Below are 21,190 nucleotides of genomic sequence, written 5' to 3' on the forward strand. Positions count from 1 at the left end.
ACCTTGTCATTAATTATTAAATAAAATTGTAATGCATTGTAATTCTCTAAACTCTCGCGGTTTACCCGTACTACCGGGGGAAAGGGATTGTTAGTAATGCGAACTACCAGTCTTATTGCTATAAATGTACTCAGGTCGACCTTCACGTAGTCCCCCTTGGAAACCATTGTGCTGAATTCCACGTGTATTCATCACGATGGGATAACTGGCCTGCCTTTTTATTCTCACCTATCAATCCTCACTGGTGCCCTGCCAGTGTATACCGTGAGCACGCGCAGGGTAACCATTCCATTATTATTCATTAAAAAAACCCTATCCCACATTCACGATCGACTGATAAACCACAGTCGACCTTATCGCCAACTAAGCTTCACTGTGAATAAAATATACAATTTTATTGGTGGCAATAACAAAATAATTTTACACAATCAATACCTTTGGTTTGGCCGATGGTGTACCGGGAGGGGCGCCTCCTCCCCCAGGCATCGTGACCGCCGCTGTGACCGCTGCGCACACAAAAATTATGACATATAATTATGAAAAAAAAAAACTTGAATATTCACATTACATAGAGTTGTTTTACATAATGTGACATAGACAAAATGCAGGAAGAAACAAGAGGACAACGCTTGTTTAAACTAAATAACCTTCATGCGTTTCACTGCTAAATGAATACATTAAAAATCATTCAGTTACTTGACAGAGTGAAATAATTATGTTGCTTTTCTGTGGTTATATTTCTCGACACTTATTGCGCATTACGAAATAAATAGTTGGAATAGTTATTATATTATTTTGAATCTGTTACAGAAAATAATAAGTTAGTTTTAAGTATAAGCTAACTAAAAAGCCACTAAGGGAACTTAATGTTCGAGGGTTGAGCAGCAATGTCCCTCTAGAAAACATCACCAAAGCCTATCTGCGGTTGTCAATTCGCTACCAATCTACTCCCCCAGGGTCTATTGCTATTAAAATTATTTACATCTTAGAACAATATATTCAGCTATTCAAAGATATACCTATCAATACAGGATGACGTAGAACCAAGTACTCCAAATAAATAAAAATGAAAATAAAAATTAAATCTTTAAATGAAGCAAAAGATAAGGCGTAATTTATTGTTTATAGCCATACACTCGCCAAGCGTGGCTACTGTCGGTAAAACTCTCCAAGGAGAGGCCTATGTTCAGCAATGGCCAGTTAAGGGCTAATATCACATCAACATACTGAACTAAAAATACGGGATTTTTATAAATTTATGAATGGAAAGGTAATCTTGCCTGTGCTATTAATATACTCTGTGAGTGAGGACAGAGGTCAAATCACTTGGCCGATCGTAACAAATTCACCAGGAATTAACCATGGATAGCATGGAGGTCGACAGCGATAATGGGGCAGCTAGACTCCAGAGCTACCAATCTACTCCCCTAGGGTCTATTGCTATTAAAATTATTTACATCTTAGAACAATACATTCAGCTATTCAAAGATATACCTATCAATGCAGAATGACGTAGAACCAAGTACTCCAAATAAATAAAAATGAAAATAAAAATTAAATCTTTAAATGAAGCAAAAGATAAGGCGTAATTTATTGTTTATAGCCATACACTCGTACTATAAACCTTATTGTAATAAACCTACCTAATTACAGAAATATGATAACACAAGTTCTGCTAGCTCATGCCCATTTTTTTTTCGATGATATAGCATGTACACATGATACCTAGATGGTATATTGAAAAACTATTTCAAAATGTTTACATAGCATATTATAGAACTACAAACTACTACATATAACTACTTTTTTTTTTCCGCAACTTCGTATATGTGAATTTTGCAACCAATATATGACCAATTCTAAATGGCGTATCAAGATGAAACAAACCAGATTTTAAGTTAGATCATCAGAAAAACAACTGTAAAAACCGCTTTTAATTTATACAGTAATCTTTGCGTGACACCGCAATAAATAAACAGATACAAATATTCTAAAAAATATTGTTTTATCTCTCTTAATCTCCCTGTAAATTTTATTACTTAAATATATACTTATGTATAGTACAATTTTATTATATTAGTAAAATTGAGAAACAAACATATACAGCTGTTATATGTACGAGTAGTAAAAATACATGTACTTCATATTAGGAAAAAAACCGTCTTTTAATAATACTAGTATATAATTATTTAGATACATATCATTTTAGAAAAGGAATTACCAAGTGACATTGTCAATCATTACCTACTTTGTAAAACAGGTCGAACCATTAGAACGATATATTTCGAATTCATTTCAAAACTTAGTGGAACCCGTTGCAATAATAAATAATGATGATGTAAAATTGTCGATGAATATAGTACGCAAACATAAAAAATAATGTTAACGTTGCAGAGGAACAGACACAAACTTAACCACACTTACACGATTAATAAAAACAATTTTTTGTTGTCTATGAAACCATCTAGTGACGCAAATGCGCCTGACACAAACAATACACTATGCTTTGCCATAAACACTTGTATTGGAAACACTGTACGAATATCACTTTTGCTAAGATTACACAAACCCATAAAATGACACCTGACCAAGACAAGAAAGTGATTGCAACGAGACGAGTGAACGCAACCGGTAGCAGCGAGGCCACGGATAGAGGTCAGCCGAATAATCGTACCCTCTAGTGCAGGGAGGAATGACGATAACGACAGGCATGGTATCTTGGACTTCTTCTTAGTGACCATTGCCTCGTCTTCCGACTTGCTCTGCAACATGGGAACGGGGTATAGGGCCGGACGTCCGCGCGCGACACCGCTTGTGCGCTCCCACTGCCGACTAACGTGTCAATGTACCGTGTTACTGGTAAAGCTAAGTGCACACTAATCCGTTTTTATACATCATAAATAATCCAAAATGTATTAAGTTTTCCTTTTAGCTAGATTCCAATAAACAAAATTAATCACATATACGTCACTATCTATAATAACTGTAATTATTACGTCTAATTAAGATTTAATGACTCTCGTAATATTAGTGATAGCTAGTTCGACGTAAAATTTTATTCTTAATACCTATATGTCTAAGATATAACTTATTATATATATTACACATAATAATTATTGATATTTTAAGATAATAAAGCAACTGCATAGATCAAATTAAAAGTCTAATACCTTTACCAATACAAATTTTAATGCTCATACTTTTACGACTATATGAATACTTGTGTATATTTTAAAATCTTGTGACAAAAAAATATCAAATCGACACAAACACATTGCGACAAATACCGATAAAAAGAAAATTATCAATCGATAGTTTTGAGCATCATAAAACAAGGCTTTATATTTGTCGAGACGAAGTATTGAGGGCTTCAAAGATGGTCGTACGCGGCCTACATTCACCATTCGTTGCGCGCGCGCAGGCGGTTCTCGGTCTCCCTTTTACTTATTCATGATTACTATGGTAAGAATGAAACAAAAGATTTATGTCATCAACGACAACTCAACTTGAATTGTATTATTGTATACTACAGCGTACGTACAGTCGCCTTCCTCAGAAGCCTATTGCTATAGCAGCAACCTGTTTAACAAACTAATAAAACACAGGAAATCGTATTTATTTTTCTTACGTTTCAAAAATACATCTAAAAATTAGTTTATCTATATTATATTTATACAGCGTTAATAGCAATATACAATCGTTTATTCAAATAATATATAAGTAATATTGTTAATAATATTAAGTAATAATGTTACCAATTTAATGTTTGAAATTAAAAGTAGTTGAATGTTTTTAAAGATATACAATTTAAAGAATATTTTTGTAATGAAAATTAGTTTATCACAAGTTATAACGACACAATATATCAATTTAAGAAAATATTATTCCGCATACTCCATACATAAACTATGTTATATTGATACTAAGTACTGGATAACTAAGTTATACAGAAAAATACTACTGTTTTAAATATTTTTTTAATAATGCCAATTTTAAATGATATATAAAAAAAAAAACAAAGATAGATATTCTTTTGGGTTCAATTCTATCTAGACCATATTTTTTTGAAATATTTCATTAAAAAATGTTTTACCTATTTACTGCTAAATTCAACTTCATTCATATATTTATTGTATATTATATAAAATTATTAGATGAGAAGGGTGGTAGAGTGAATGCCCCGCTCTAATGCATAGATACGCGCGGACAGAGATCAATCACCCAAAAGATGGTCAGATAACTTTCGCTAATAAACCGAGCGGGACCAAGTAGATACAAGTTGCAAGGGATAGACAAGCATAGAGGGGGGCCTATATTCGAATACATAAATACATATATATACATACATAAATATAATAAAAGTTCTAATATAAAGTAATAGAAGATTGTCTCACAGCTGACATCAATTAGAAAGTAAGACAGTGATGCATTTTCATTTATAAATATTTATTCAGAAATATCATAATAATTAAATAAATAAAATACTAAAGTATTTAATTCCATAACATACAAAAAAGTAATTTAATTCAATTACAATAAAAATATTTTTCCTATATTGATTAATCTTTAATTATTCATTTGATGAATTTCCGTTTAATTAAATTCACTTTTTTCATAATGGATTTTTATTTCAATGTTAAATTTATTAGGGTTATAAAAGAATACTTGGAAATAAATTTAGGCATTTTAAATATTTTGTATTCTAATAATTTAAATAAATTTTATTTATTTAACTTAATTTCATTAAATCTAATTTAAAATGAAAGTAATTAATATTTTTGTATTTAATTTTATTAATTAAAAAAAAATATTTTATTAGTTTAATAAAAATATAACTAATACAGTGTAATTTAGTGTTAATATTTTTCTTTTGTCATCATTTAATAATTTTTCATTACATAATATTTTAAGTAAATTATTATTATATACTAGCCCGACTATAATGCCCGCGATTTTATCCGCGTGGTATTTGTTATTCCTGTTTAGTATGTATCGATATACGTACCTGCCTATTTATTATGTCTGGGAATACGGGACCAAAATTAACAAATGACGTGTCGTTCTCACTCTTTGTCTTAAGTCAAAATGACTACTTAAATAGGTTGTGTGTATAAGTTACTATAGTTTTTTAACTATCCCACTGGAACTCTTTAAATTTCCTCGATTAAAAGTATCTATAATGTTGAACAGGTTAACCTGTTCAACATTTTAGGTACCACCATGCAAAATTTTATTTAAATAGGTCTAACAGTTTCGGAGATTAGCCAGTACAAATAGAGAAACAAAAAAATGTACAAGTTTTTTCTAGTTGTGTTTTTAGTTTTTTCTATGTACAGACATTCAACCTCTGTAGTTTTATTATATGTATAGATTTATAGACATTCAAAATAATTTGGGAGGGGGGTGCGAGTTAGCGCGTTAAATATCATAGTATTTAGAAATTGTGTGATTTAATAATTATTTCATACAAATATGCAAACCTAATTTTATATAATATATATATAGCGTTATTAAATAACAAAGATCCAAATTTTCATAGTTATAAGCATTGATAAAATACTGATTCGAAATAATACATTCATCGTAAACGGAAAATCCATTTTAACAATGTATTCATACGTCACCAATAAACAAACAGAAGGTCTTGTACAAAATCCTCAGAAGTAATTAATTAGAAGTCCTCTATAAACATTGTTTCGTCTATCTACATACTATGTCACTGTTTACAAATTCATTCAAGGTGAATTCGTATTGTGCGTGGTGCGAATGAGTGATAAATGAAAACTCTTTTTGTTGTTCCCCTCAATGAAAGACATAGTTACATATACGAGTAGATAAAAAAATAGCATTATATGAAGCAAATAAACAGGCAACAAAGCTAAATAGCGATCTCTTTAGGCAACCTTGGGTTGAAGAAGAGTAATAAAATTTGCATCTGGTTGATGCATAATAATTCGAATGGTATTGTTTTATTTGTTTTTAATCATTTATATATCGTATTCCCTCGTGATTAGGAGAGTACGTAAAGACTTCATACGGTACAAACAAGAAATCTTGACATCAGAGAGCGCCATCATCACACAAATAATGTTTTTAAGATAACAGATAAGTAGATAGATAATTTATTTGAATTACTTACAGCACACAAATTACAATATAAACATACACATAATACACAGTAAGAGATAAAAGAATGAAAAACAAAAAAAAGCAACAAAAAAACCAAAAAGCAAACTATATAAAACAACAATTTCCTTATAAAATAACAATGGGATGCAAACCCTGCCCGAGTATTAGACATTATATTTTTTTATAAAACATTTATCCTACCGTCACTTTCTATCACCAAGTACCTACCTTGTTGTAAAATGATAGGAAGACCGAAAACAAACATGGATGAACCCAAAATAGCTATTTATCATCGAATTTAAGAGTCCAATGCTATATTTCTCCAGGACTATGAAAGCAGGAATAGCGTTCCAGTCCCTGGCAGTTCACACCAAGAATCATGGCACAAACTGCTTCGTGCAATAATGTGGAAATTCCATGACGTTACGATAAAAACCTAGAATTTATCTTGTAGTTCGGTGATGGTCAATAATAAAAGGCATGAACAAGACAATCAGTCCTTGTACGCACTCATTGAAATGTCCTTTAAAACAGTGATAAATAAGCGATTGCATTGCTCCACGTTGATATACTAGTCCGAAGTCTGGCTTTTATTAGCTTATCATCCACAATCAACCTCCTAGGTCAGCATTTAATTAAGTGCAGAAAGCTAGTACTTGAGAAGATCTATCCCACAAATTACACTACTGCAACCCAAACATGAGCTTGATAAAATTTGAAAAATTTCCCGTACATTTTGGACTTTATACTAAGAGTATTTACTAATAGATTATTACGTCATCTAGAATTGAAAGTGGTAGCCGTCTCCCTTAATGGAGAAAATATGAAGTTTTTTAAAATTAGAATTTATTTCAACAGTTTGACATTTTATTTCAAAGTAACTGATACAAACATCTTTGAACATAGGTCATACCCTGCTCTTGAAATAAGTAATCCCGAAATCCTGTACTTTAGAATAATCAATGTTCTTCCCTATGCGGCATAATGACATTAAATACAATATACATAAAAAAAAGAAACAGTAACACTTAAAGTGTTAGCGAATAATACAATTTGTTCAAATATTTTATAGGTGAATTTGAACTGTCTAATTTGTGAGGGTATGAAATGGACGAGTTATTGTAAAATGGCAGTCATATCCTAGGATGCTATTAGCGAGAATTTATTAAACATCCCTTCAATTCTTCCACCTAAGGGCTCATGTCACCAAAATCATTGCGACGTCTTTTACTACGCAACATTTTAGTTATTTTATCTATTTGTTCTTGTAGAATATTCAAGTCCGGCGTTGAATCATAATGCTGCTGTGAACTCCACCTCAATACTCAGTTGAATATACAGAAAACCACTATAATGAGAACTTCAAGTGATTTATAAAAAAATATCTAGTGATGCACAGGTATCTAACCAAATGGACATCGATCAACAAAATAGAACAAAATCGCTTTCCACCCATTTAAGGTTGACCCGATAATACAAAACGTACTGTCTCCTTACACCCTATATTTACATCAATTTATATTTTATTTAATTTCTTCTAGCTCTAACTGCCAATATGCGTGGATTTTTGTAATAAAATATTATAAAAGGGTATAACATTAAACTTACGCAGCAAGCTATGCTTAATTTCGATGCTCGTAATACACTTGCGCTGTCTTCACGCACTACTAGTTTTATTAGAATTATCATAATGTTTTTCTATTTATTTAGAGTACCATTAAAATGGATGATTGAAACAGAACAAAATTTGTGCACCCGTTTATACAGCACAGAGATCCGACGGAAAGAGAGCATGTATTGAGTATAAATGTATCGAGTTATTCCTATTACTTATTGCACGGTTGATATAAATAAATTATTGATAATTTATTGCATACTAGCTTCCGGTCCGTGGACTAAGTCCCGCCACATATATTAAAACTAACCAAAATAAAAAATAGCCTATATCCTTCTCCACACCATATAGTACGTGTATATTAAATTTTATAGTGATTGGTTAAGATGTTAAATTGCTACAATGTCATCTTGTAAGATTTATAATATTAGTAAGGATTTAAAAAAAGTCCACTAGCGTTTTAATCTTTATAATAATTTTAGTCAACTTATTATATAGGTAAAATTGTAACCAAATGTTCTTCAGGACACCTTTCCAAAGAAGCATGTGTTGAAAAGTGTAAAAAAAAAATTGTAAAAAAAAAATACTATTCATAATTTGACAATTAAAATCCCTATATTAGTATGAGAGGTTCAAAATATTTATCATTGTAGTGTTGCGCTTCATTGAAACAAATTACTTTTGCACCGGATTAAGTGTGTATCATGTACTCTGATGTGACATACTAAAAAAGTTTCTAAATAACAATAAGTCCGATTTGTGTTATATGTTATAAAGTTACGTTTCCATTTCTGAACCATTTTTCACAATTACTTTAGATTATGTTTATTCCCACGCTGGTGTCATATTTAATTTTGTGACTACTGAATCTGGTATTTTATAGAGAAAAAAAAACTGTTGTTAAACCATAAACATCTAATCAAATGACAATAACAAAACATTGACAAAAATCGTGACTTTACAATTATTATACCACGTATCCACGTGACGATCTTTGTTTGCCACTGCCTTAAAGTCGTTGCTATGGTAACGTTGTCGCCAATTTGAAGTTGTCCGCGAGTTGCCGATTACAAGTCAGATTCAGATTCTTTATTTGTATTAAACATGGTTACATTAGATGTTCAGTTGTGTGCACTTTGAGCTACGTGTTTCACTAAAATACTAGTATGTAAAATTTACTAAATCTAATACTATAATCTAGTCATTTTGTACATAATAAAGGTGTATCAAAAATAAATAATTATCATCTGAGTAAATTAAATGTCCATTATTAAGTCGCTACTAATATTATAAAAACGTTAGGAAATGAATAAAGTACCTATAAAGAAAACGAAGTTGTAATATGCACAATATTAGGTCTCTTTGGATTTGTACTGCCAGCGCCATCTATATTTTAATAATAAGTATCACTTTGAGCTCTAAGCTCACAGTTAAGCGTCCACATTCAAATTGCGAATAAAACAGACTACGCACAAGGCCGCAGCTCAATCCTGTTTCCCAGCCGCAGTTAAGAAAAGCAGTTTCGCTTTTCCTCATATTCGCTAAATTGGTGTTGCCCGTGGTTTTTTATATCACAGAAAACACACAAAAGTGGCAAACAAGCATACATCCCATCTGATGGTAAACGGTCACTATAAATGTAAACGTGGCGTTGGGCAAGGCAGTACACTTCCATTATTACTGTTTATATTGGAGAGCGCGGATTGGGCTTAATCATTAATGGAAATCTCCTCTCAATAACATTCGGTTCGGAACGAGAACCAGGTCCTTTTTCGGGATGTCAATGAACAAAATTAAGATCGCCATGATGACCACGAATCTCCGGAAAAAGATGGCAGCAACAGAAGAAGATTCACTGAAAACCTAATAAAAATAGTCTAGTTTGAAGGAAATACGTACATGAAACGTCGTTAGAAGTTTTCCTTTCTGGTGTATGAGCTATGAGCTCTATCTCGGGCTCTGGTAGAGGCCAGAGAGTGGCTAGAGCGCAGCCGGTGGCTGAACGTCGTTCAGCGTCACAGCACGTCCAGCGGCGCGCCGACCACGCAGCCGGGTGATATCGCGTGCGCCGTACCTTGCTCCCACACACTAGGCCAATACAAAAAAATATAAGGTTAGGTAGTACCTCACATGAGATCAAAATAAAAAATTTATTGAAAGAATACTATTTTACTTATTTTCACTAATATACATCACTTGAAATAAAAGTTTTTATTCAACTGAATAACAAATCTTAACCCTGTAATCTTAAATCTGTATATGAGAATAAATAATATTAGTATTGTTTGATACAATTAATGTTTAAAATTCAAATTAATGTACTCTGTAAAATATTTTAAAGGAAAGATCTTTTCCCAATGGATGGCGTTATCATCATATCAGCCTTTAACTGTCCACTGCTAAACATAAGCCTTCCCCTTAGATGGTTTGCCAGTAGTTGCCAAGCTTAGCAGACGGATTGGCAACCGCAGTTAGGCTTTGGAGATGTACGAGGTTTGTCCGGAAAGTACGTATAAAAGTTTTTTAAAAATTTTATTTTACAATTATTCAGGTAAATCAATTTTATCCCCTTCAAAGTACTCCCCCTGTGACATAATGCACTTGTGCCAACGCCGTTTCCACTGTGAGAAGGCTCCTTGAAAGTCCTCTGGTTGTAGGTTTCTCAGCTGCCCCGTCGTAGCTTTTTTTATCTCATTTATGTCCCCCAAATGCCGCCCCCGAAGTACCAATTTGGTTTTTGGGAACAAGAAGAAGTCACACGGGGCCAAATCCGGCGAATAGGGGGTGTTCGGTCACCGTAATGGAATTTTTACTCAAAAACTCACGGAACGATCTTGGCGCAAATTTTTTTCATTTGAAGTTCGTTTCTTAGAATTTCGTGGACCACGGTTTTGCCCAAATTAAGCTCTTCAGCCACCTGTCTGACCGTTAAACGACGGTCCCCATTAACACAAGTTCGAATTCTTTCCACGTTTTCGTCGGAATGTGAAGTGGAAGGACGTCCTGAACGTGGGTCATCTTGAACGCTTTCTCGGCCCTCTCTGAATCTTTTTAGCCACTTGTGGACGGTTGGTTCCTTCACAGCATCATCCCCATAAACTGTTCTGAGATCGGCAAAAATTTCACGGCCATTCTTGCCGAGTTTCGAGAGAAACTTGATTACGACGCGCTGCTCTTCAACGGAAGCGGGCTCCATGCCGACGGGGTTTCGTTAAGAGGTAACTTCACAGATGGCGTGACAAGCCAGTTCGCACCGCACGGCGGTCAGACCAGAACTGAAGCATTGTTAGGGACATAAGGAAGGGGTCCTGCGCTTATTAGCCTCCCCACTCCTCTTTCTCGCATTCCAGAACACTTTTATACGAACTTTCCGGACAGACCTCGTATGGATGGCGAAAACTGTTAAAAGACAAGATCTCGCCGCATAATAACCAAATGTTATGAGTCATATAAAAAAAATTATTAATCCAATTTATGACACATCGTATCGTAGTCTTCAAGAACTGGAAAGCTTATTGTTCATGGAATCACGTATTAGACGACAGTTATCACTTTCTATCAGAAAGCTTATTCGTCATCTAGCATTATCAATAGTAAAAATGCTTATGTCTACTTATTTGTAATGAAAATTACAATATGTATTTACAAAAACAAAAATACGAACCAGCCCTGATCTCGTGAATCCAATGTAATCGCTCGGCGTGATCGCTGGCAACAAGGTACAGAGTATAATCGTTGTTCTGCTCAGTGTAGCCTACCTGCGCAAGATTGTTAATCGTTAACAAGAAATTTAACCCCATTTATAAGTTAAAAAGGATGTTAACCCGAATTACAATACTTCCTCAAATTTCTTAATTTCGTGAATAACAACAGTAAAATTAAGTGATTAATTAAATTTAAAAGTAAAAAGAAATCAAAAAAGATTTTGCCATTTATTGTTAAGAGAAAGGTTGTTGCCTTTCATGAATACTCAGGTTTCAGTTTTACTCTATTTATACCTAGTTTTTGGAAACTGTTTTGTCTATGTCATAACTGTATTTCTCAGGAAAAGCAGATAACTCACAAAGAGAATTGTACAGTCGGAGAGACACCGAAATCGCGCTGTAAAGTTTCTTTAACTGTAGACTTTAAAAGTTAGAGATTATAATTAACAACATTAAAATAAAACCATTTCATAAAATATTTACAACAGAAAATGAAAGCTGACTCTGAATATTCTTTTTTCATATCTCTGATATACATATCATGTTCATTGTCCCTTATATATATTAGTTAAATCTTTATACTGACGCCATCTGATGCCTGCGACTTTGTTTCGCGTGGTATTTGTTATTCCTTCGATTAACATTTTTAAACTCCTTATTGTAGTGAACTATGTCTGGGAATACTAGGCCAAAATTAACAAATCACGTGTCGTTCTCACTCTTTGTCTTAAGTTAAAACGACTAAGTATGTTTTTTTATGCAACTTAGATTTGTAAACAAACTGACGGTCCACTTGATGGAAAGTGGTAAGCCCGCCTATAGATATGAGCAGTACCATGGACATAACAGAGTATACTGTTTCGCCCATGATACCTCCCATACGCTGCCATTCCTGAGGACTCAGGTGTTATTCCTCTGTACCCCGTAAATTCACTGCCATATCCCATCCTTCAAACCGAAACACAGCCACGCAAACAACTGATTCACGGTTGAAACACAAATGAGACAGAGGTACCCAAACAAACGACTTTTATACAGTTTCCCTCTGGTAAGGTTAAGGTCTGGTAAGATTGTGTACTAAGCTGTATAAGTTAATATAGTATTTTAAATATCTCACGGAAACTCTTTAGTTTTCCATGATTAAAAGTATCTAAAATGTTGATCGGGGATGTAAGATGTTTCAGAGTTTGACCCGTACAAACAGACAGAGAAACAAAACATTCAAAAAATCTGAATGTGGTCTATTTCATTTCTAACAACCCCTTTTTAGCGTTTTTTTTTTTCTATATACAAACATTTGACCTTTACATCTTTATTACATGTATAGATAGACATAGATATTATATGTATAGATATGGAGATAATTTCTAAGATTTCCGTTTCAAATAACAAAATGTAAGATCATTAGAGCTATAATCAAACAGAAAGTGACGCATCGTCTCTGTTTGTCATACCTAACAACATATGAAGTTACGGGTAAGGAATTGTTAGTAATGGGCTTTAACAGCTCCATTATTAGCAATATACATTATATACCCTATTAGATCGACCTCCACCCGGTTCCCCTTATAAAACCATCATGGTTAATTCTTGTCGAATTCTTCACGAACCGACTGACCTGCCTTCACCCTCACCTATTATTTATCACAAGGTGCTTCTTGGATAATTTACTGCTTCTATTTAACCATCATAAAATATTTTCAATTTATTTACTAGAGTAAATACAGCATATACCTAACATATTCCTATTAGTCAAATAGCTCAGTAGAAGAATTAGAAATTTCTTTATCCCATCTATTCACTACAGCACAAACCATAGAACCGTGAGGAGATGAACAGTTCAAGAGCCAAAGACAATTAAATTTTCATAAAAAATTACCTGGAACGGATACCTGTAAGCGGGACTGTTCTCGCCCTCGCCCTCTGGTATCTGTTTGCTGTATTCACCCAACTGAGCCTGCTCCACAGTATGAATGGAGTCAGTTTCGATGCGACCGCGCTCTCTCCGTTTCTACAAAACATTGAAAAATTAAAGTTCTGCACACTAACTGCACTCAAAGTCCGTACCACTAACTATGAATTCCTACGCGCAACCGAAACATTGGACGATTTTCGAGTTGTCTCTATTAAATGTCAAAAAAATCATAGACGTATTTAAGAAGAGGTTGAGTGGACCTTGTCCACTCTAGAATTATCTGATATCCTAATGGTGCCCAATGATGCAAGCGCAGCTTTTAATTACGCGCAAAGACATATTAGTGTGCTCTTTTCAAGAGTCTAAACCATGGTCGTAGTCAAGGGGGGCATTCAGGGCAATGCCCTATTTTAAAAGGTCCAATGCCCTACCTTAAAATGAAAGGCTCCAAGAAAATTAGACAGATTCGCTTTTTCGAAGTCATTTAATTATAACTTCTACCCTACTAAAAACTTATTTTGCCCTACCTTAAACTTGAATCTAGCTACGGTCCTGGGCCAAGTATTCCTTAAAAAGTAATTTTAAATACGCCAATATCTAAAACGGAAACTTATTAAAATCATTTACTTTCAATTTGTCTCTAACCTGTTACACAAGGATAACCAAGAGACAGTGAAGTACCTAGACCTTTTTCAAACAATTAGCACACGCCGTGTAGTGAAGACCTCTCCATTAAAATTGCTCACATACTCGTAAAGAGGGACCACAAACGCGGTATGACTACACATACATTAGTGCGGTGAGGGGTTAGCGCACCCTTTGTAAAATGATTGCGAAGGGTACCTACGTAGTATTACTAATACTTTGTTAATGGAAGACAAAATTATTATCTATATATATGCATGTGTATATATATAGGATATTAATAATAATTAATTTGAATTTTGTATTTATTGGGAATTCTAACGGCCATTGTTTTCTTTTCCAGCTGTAATTGTATCGGAGATAAAATAAATGCTTCATGTGTGATATTTACAAGATCATAATATACTATTACCCGCAACTACATTCGCGGTTTATGTTCATTGACAAAGATAAAAAGTAGCCTTTGTCTTTTTTCCACCCCATATAATATGTGTACCAAATTTCACAGGAACTAGTTAAAGCGTTAAGGGCCAAGATGTTAAAAACAAAATAACTCACTATTTTTTTATAATATATTTGTGACCAGATCCGACTTTGCACGTTATTTTTTTAACAAAATACAGTCTATATTACTCGCTGATAATGCAGCTTTCTATAGACAAATGATTTTTTAAAATCGTTTCAGTATTTTTTAAGAGTATTCATTACTAAATAAAATCAAACCTTACCTCTTTATAATATTAGTTAATAGTTTAAATATAAAATGTGCACTTAAACTGAAATAATTACCATGACTTATGGGTAAATGCCAATAACTGTAAGTTCCGACCCAGTAGATAAAAACAAAGCTTTCATGTGCCAATTTAAGTTTTTTATTAACACACTGGTAATAGAAACCTCCATAAACAAACTAATTTATTTTACTTTGTTTCAATAAATTAATCCGAAAGACAACGGTAAGTTCGCCCACTGCCAATTTAGACTCAAATATGGCGACATGAGAGCTTATCAAATGTTCAACAAAACTATAAAAATTTATAAATGCTTTACAATATCCTATCAGGAATCACAATCGTGAACTCATTTTATTTTTCTCATTAACTTAGATCCCTCTGGTGCTTTAAATACACTATCGGGACTTAATACAATGACAATTTTTTTTGCAAATAGTACCTACATATCTGCTTCTTTATTGCCGACGTTTATTGTTATTATATATGTGTTTATTTGTCATTCAAATATGTATAAACAACGTGATAGTTTAAAACTATCCTACTTGTATTTCTGCAGACAAGTAGCATCCCATGACTGTAGGTGTTTTGCCTTAAAGAGCCAAACCTGCTGTATTTGTCATTTCCGACAATTATTTCGACTTCATCTGGAAGTCTTCTTCAGGATGATAAATACAGTGCTTGCATCGCAGCGTCTCGCCTCGCATGTTCTAGTGGTGGTAAAACACCACTAGAACGCTTCAAATATTAGTTAAAAATTGTTTTTAACGCATACTACTAGGGGTTTGCTAATCATGAACCAATTCAAGACTGTGGAAGCAAATGGAGCAAAAATGTATTGATAAAGAAAATTGTTTTAAATAGACATACTTCAAATACCAAACAATATATTACAAGCGAAGTGGTAACATTTGGAAAGAATGAACATCAATGAACAACGACATGTTTCATAGGCACATTAGATTACAAAAAAGACTTGTGAAATTGGTTTAATCGCGAAACGAAACAACAAAACCACAAAAAAATTAAAGTCATTTTTTTTATTCGAGTAAAAAAGGACGCTCTTGCGACAACATGAAAACAATCACTTGAGAATAACAAGTAGTCATCATCATCATCCTAAATTGAGCAAATTATAATGGTACTTGATAATATTTTATTTCAACAGACTTCAAAAATAAGGAGGTTCTCAATTCGGTTACATGTTTGTTACTTCATAACTGCGTCAGTTGTAAATAGATTTGGATTTTTTTATCTGATAGGATATGCTTACTGATTGGATCCATAGACTCTTTATCCAAATCTTTTTAGTAGTTGAGTTTTTAACTAATTTTGTCACAATTGAAGTAGATTTATGTTTTTTTTTTTTTTTTTTTGTAGAACACAATTCTTAATATTTTAGTGAAAACATTGATAAAATCATAATAGTATACAGTATTTTACCAAAACAATTGTTATTTTATGATAATAAAGTTTATAGAAAATAACATTTCAAAATATATACAGGAACTACTACTAAATCATTTAAAAGTCAAAACGTTGACTTTGCTAGTTAATATTAGAATAAATATTATTACTGTAAGGTTTGAAATTATCTAAAATATATCCACGTAAATAAGACTTTCCATTTTGCATGCCAATAAAACCATATTTATTGAAATAAATTATTATTATTATAAACTACATAAAAATCTACCTTACATATTTAGGTGTACTGTGTCCTTGACCTTGAATTTTCCACCCTCCATTCTAATTTAGAGAATTAACATTTTCAAAATTAATTATAACCATCATTATGACTTTTGTTGTGACTATATTGTTAAAATATTTAATTTCGAAAATTCGTTTGTACTTATTTATTTTACAAATTATTTAATACACGCGTATACCGACATACTTTGACATACTACGTAGATGTAAATTATCATTACTTTTTCGAATTCCAATGTAAAAAATTATTAAGTTGATACCTACCTACATATAATTAATGCTACATAAGTTATAATTTAAAAACTGTGATAAGTATACATATATATTTTTGATTAATTTCGTCTAATATGTATGGTTAATAACGGAATGATGAACCAAACACAACATACCAATAAATATACCTAAATTAAAAAATTACATCGATCAATTCCCGTGTGAACAAAACGAAGCGGATCAATTAAAACAAAAAAAAAGTATAGCCTTTTTGGACAGATCACAAAAGTAGTTTTGCGTAGGTGGATACTGAAAAGGTAATGAGCACGAATCTGGTAATATGTCGATATAGTCGAATAGCTCAACTGAATAAAATACGATAGACACCCAGAAGAAAATATTTGCATGAAAGTCCATTGTAAGGAAATAAGTGTGCTAATTACCAGTGCCGAAGACGAGGCTCGATGGAGCGGACGGCGGCTGACGCGGCGGTGCGGAACTGCCGCTCGACGCGGCGCCCGGCAGACACACCCAGTTCACGCATGCGCGTCCATCGTCTACACTTCGTATACATTTACCTCTAAGTCCTATTATCAAAGGACGGAAGAAACCCAACGACACCATTCATCCTTAACGCAAACAATAAAAATAACCAAATGATGGACAGTTACTATAAACATTGTTTCCATATATAGCACCGAAACAACAATCAAACATTCCTATAACCATGTGAAATATTGTTGTTAAAACATTGATATCTAGTGAGAGACACCAAAATATTTTTTATATAATGATATTAAAATACCCTAGGATTATTTATAGGATATGTTCAAACTCAGAATTTCTTGAATACTAAAAACTGAAATAATAATATGCAAAACCTATTTACGCACCAGTTTTGTAAAAAATTTTTACTAGGAATAGCTAAACGATCTAGTTATCAGTCAGTCTGATGGTAATTGCGCGTCCGCAGCAACCAAATCAAAATAAGTAACTAAAATATGTAGTTTAGCCATACATTGGGTGATAAATATCACTCAAATATTTAATTTTATATTTTGTAACTGCAGATACGACATTATCTGTAAATATTAATTACACAATATACTATGTCATCCACACAAGGCAACATCTTACCATGCGGTTCAGGCAGATCAAAATATATGAGTAATTCATTACTATCTATCCAAGCAAATCACATAAAATGTTGCCTTCTTCATTTCCTCCACATCTATAGCTCCATTTCATAATACAAATTCAATTACAGTATAACATATACACGTTTAGATTAAAAAACTCAACAAGTGTATATGTCAAATTTCTGGCCGGGTGACCACTTGCATATGAAAATATTCTATTGTTATCCTGAACAGTGCAGCGTGAGAAATGCGAAGGCTACATAAATAACATGATATTATAAATTGTTTCTACAAACAAATTCATTTGCATATTTTTCGATGGTAGTAATATTTATCTCACAGGAAAATATTACTCGGCTGAAATGTCGGACATAACACCAATTACTAATTTTAATACATTAATTTAAATAATATACTTTCTTCATAGGCAATGTTTGCTCAAAGCACTTTTTTTATTTTCTTTGGCAATATTTTCCTGCAGTAAAAATGTATGATAAGACAGACAAAAATATCGTATACACTGCCATTATAATATTTAAAATATGTTCCAAGTACACTTAAATATGGTTTATCAGTAATCACCTAAAAATTTTATATTTTACCAGCAATTTGATTTCAGTGATCTACTAAATTGATAATTAAGTCTGGGATTTCTATGACCATTATATCACAGGTGTTTTATAAGATTTTTTATACACATAATTTAAATTTAGTACATTTAATTATCTATACACTATAGCTATTACATAAATTCAAATTTCTACCACAAATTGTAATTTGTTAAAGGAAACAATGAGCAAATTCTTAATCTATTATGGTTGATCCAAGTTACTTAACCTAGGTATTCTCACACAATATTTTGCATGTGTGGTTAGTTCAGCCATTCCACACTGTATTAGGAAGCCAGAAGGTAGTTTGAATTACCACAGACATCTTTTTTTAAGGAAAGTGGTAATCATCGCCTATAGACATGAGCAGTACTATAGACATGAGCAGTACTATATACATAACAGAGTATACTGTTTCTTCCATAATACCCCCCCATGCATTGCCATTCCTGAAGACTCAGGTGTAATTCCTCTGTACCCTGTAAACTCACTACCATACCCCACCCTTCAAACTGAAACACAGCCATGCAAACACAGCTACTTAACAGTTGAAAAACGAATCTTGAATAGATCTTGATGAGTTCAAGGTCTGCTTCTGGAAACCACTCCCCATTTTATCATCAGCATAAATAGTTGTTTCTTCAACCTCTATGCAAATATCCTAAATCTTTATGATCTATAACTAACTATATATTAACTATATAACTATATACTAAAAAAATTTTACTATATACAGTTTAGGTCAGAAGCAAAAAAGATGTCTAGAAATACTCCACATATTTTTTTATTGTTCATAAAAATAGGAAAAATGTTCACCAATCTAAATTACAGTGAGGAGCAATTTTTTAGTCAATGCAAATTAGGTCAATGCAAATGCAGTTGTCAGTGCAAATGTAGGTCTTTATTGTATTAAACTAAAAACTTCTAAATACAAAATTATTAATCATGCCACAAATAACTACATAATAGAATAAACCACCCTTTCCTTTCCTGTGGGTGTTGTAAGAGGCAACTAAAAGAATTTAATAGTAGAGGGATAGACAGCAGTGTTCCTCTTAAAACATCTATAAAAGCCTAATTGGGGGTGACAAAACTCCCCTTATAATTCAGCAGTCAACAGTTAATGACTGAAATGAATAACTGCAAAAACCCAGCATATTCCATATGTATTTACAATTTATTTATTTTCAAATTTGAATTAAAAGTAATTATGAATGGTCTATACGTTCTGGTAATTTATTAACATTACATAAGTGATTTAAATTTATTATGAACCAGATTATATCAACATTATAAATAATTAATAATCTAACCCATACTAAAATCAGAGAATATATATGATGTGATATTAACATTTTACCTATAACCTTATTATAACATAAATTTAGTTGATGTTGAAAAGATGCTGCTAAGATGATTGAAAAACTGCCAATAATGCTTAAATAAGAGAACACATTTCAATAAAATTTGGTACACAAACAGACAATGTTCTAGATTGACATATAGCATTCTCTGTATACCAATTCACATATCTTACTAATATAATAAAATTGTAATTAAGTAATGTAGGTAGATGGAAAATAGTTAAGAAAATTAATATGAGAACTCTTAATAAGATTAATGTCAAAACAATAATATTTAAAAAATTTGTCTGTCTGCTTATCTGTATATTTGTTCCACCATCACACAAAAACTACTGCATCCTCATTGAATACAGTTTTCACAGTTGTTTTATGAAGGTTTAACTTAAAAACTGGTATGTGTTTTATTTTAATATGCCATCTAGAAATGATCTATTTCATTATTTTTCTACTTCTAAAAGGACTGTCTTACAGAATACCTTGTATACTAATACATACCTAAATTTTACAACAATAATATCCCATAAATAATTCGTTTATTACAACTCCTAGGCAGCATGAAAAAAAAATTATCATTAATAAATAAATTAAGAAGAAAAAGCTTAATATGAAACATGAAAAATTCTTACTTCTCCATCACCATCATAATATATAAGGGCCCGACTCGTCAAAACAATCAAACGCTCTTTGTAGTTGACTGGAGTGAATAATTTCTTGTTCTGAGATCTCTTTACCATGAAAGTTTGTAATATAACTTCGTCTCCATCTTTTCCAGCCATTATCAACTGAAAGCATTTATACAAATTTTGTGTTTTTTCAATATAATAGGTATTACATTTAAGATTATAAATGTGTATCAAACAACCGGCAAGATATCAACCTGTTCTAAGATTTGGAAATAAAAGACTAAATAAAAATATCATACCTTCTAATTAATAACAGTCCATAACAAGTGAGAACGTGGGTGTAATTAATACCACCCGTTAAAAACTTTATTTACTTGAAATAGCAAATACCTATATAATTAAATTAGTCATCAACATTAACGCTAAGCAATGAGCATTCGTTTGCTTGAATCGACTACCAACTTTAGCAGTATTTAACTTGACATTTGACAACCAGCTTTTTTTTTTTTTTTTTTTTTTTTTTTTAGCTTCTCAGTTGTCATTTGTCAGACATGCGATTTTACTAAACCTACCGTAAAACTTTGTAAAACGGGGTGAATAGGAATAATGTGAGTCTACATATTAATTTTTTTTTAATTTGTTAACTTTTAAAATAACATTTATCTTCGAAATGAAAGGTTTCTGTAATTCTTTGTTCTAAGTTCGAAACACTTCTTTGTGATTACACATACAGTTATTACGATCAAGCCTTTATCCATTTTTCTATAAAGCAAGTAATTACTACGTTTCAATGG

At 32.3% G+C, this 21,190-nt stretch overlaps 1 protein-coding gene across 5 annotated transcripts in view; it reads right to left on the reverse strand.

Moving 5' to 3' along the window:
- The window catches only part of LOC113523528 (tyrosine-protein kinase Btk29A), a 31,222-nt gene extending 10,349 nt beyond the window's left edge, over positions 1–20,873 (reverse strand). The window contains exons 1-6 of one of the 5 annotated variants that reach the window (XM_031907484.2): positions 20,696–20,873; positions 20,400–20,555; positions 13,328–13,459; positions 11,409–11,502; positions 9,644–9,832; positions 436–506 (exon numbers count right to left, since the gene is read on the reverse strand). In XM_031907484.2, coding sequence (XP_031763344.2) covers positions 436–506; positions 9,644–9,832; positions 11,409–11,502; positions 13,328–13,459; positions 20,400–20,549 — 636 coding nt within the window. In that variant the 5' untranslated portion in view covers positions 20,550–20,555; positions 20,696–20,873. The other 4 variants (XM_052902290.1, XM_052902293.1, XM_052902291.1 and 1 more) reach the window with 4 other exon arrangements.
- Positions 20,874–21,190: the final 317 nt, after the last annotated feature.

This window comes from Galleria mellonella, unplaced genomic scaffold (genome assembly GCF_026898425.1).
Source record: "Galleria mellonella isolate WM207_F2 unplaced genomic scaffold, CSIRO_AGI_GalMel_v1 utg90, whole genome shotgun sequence".
Taxonomy (NCBI): Eukaryota; Metazoa; Arthropoda; class Insecta; order Lepidoptera; family Pyralidae; genus Galleria; species Galleria mellonella.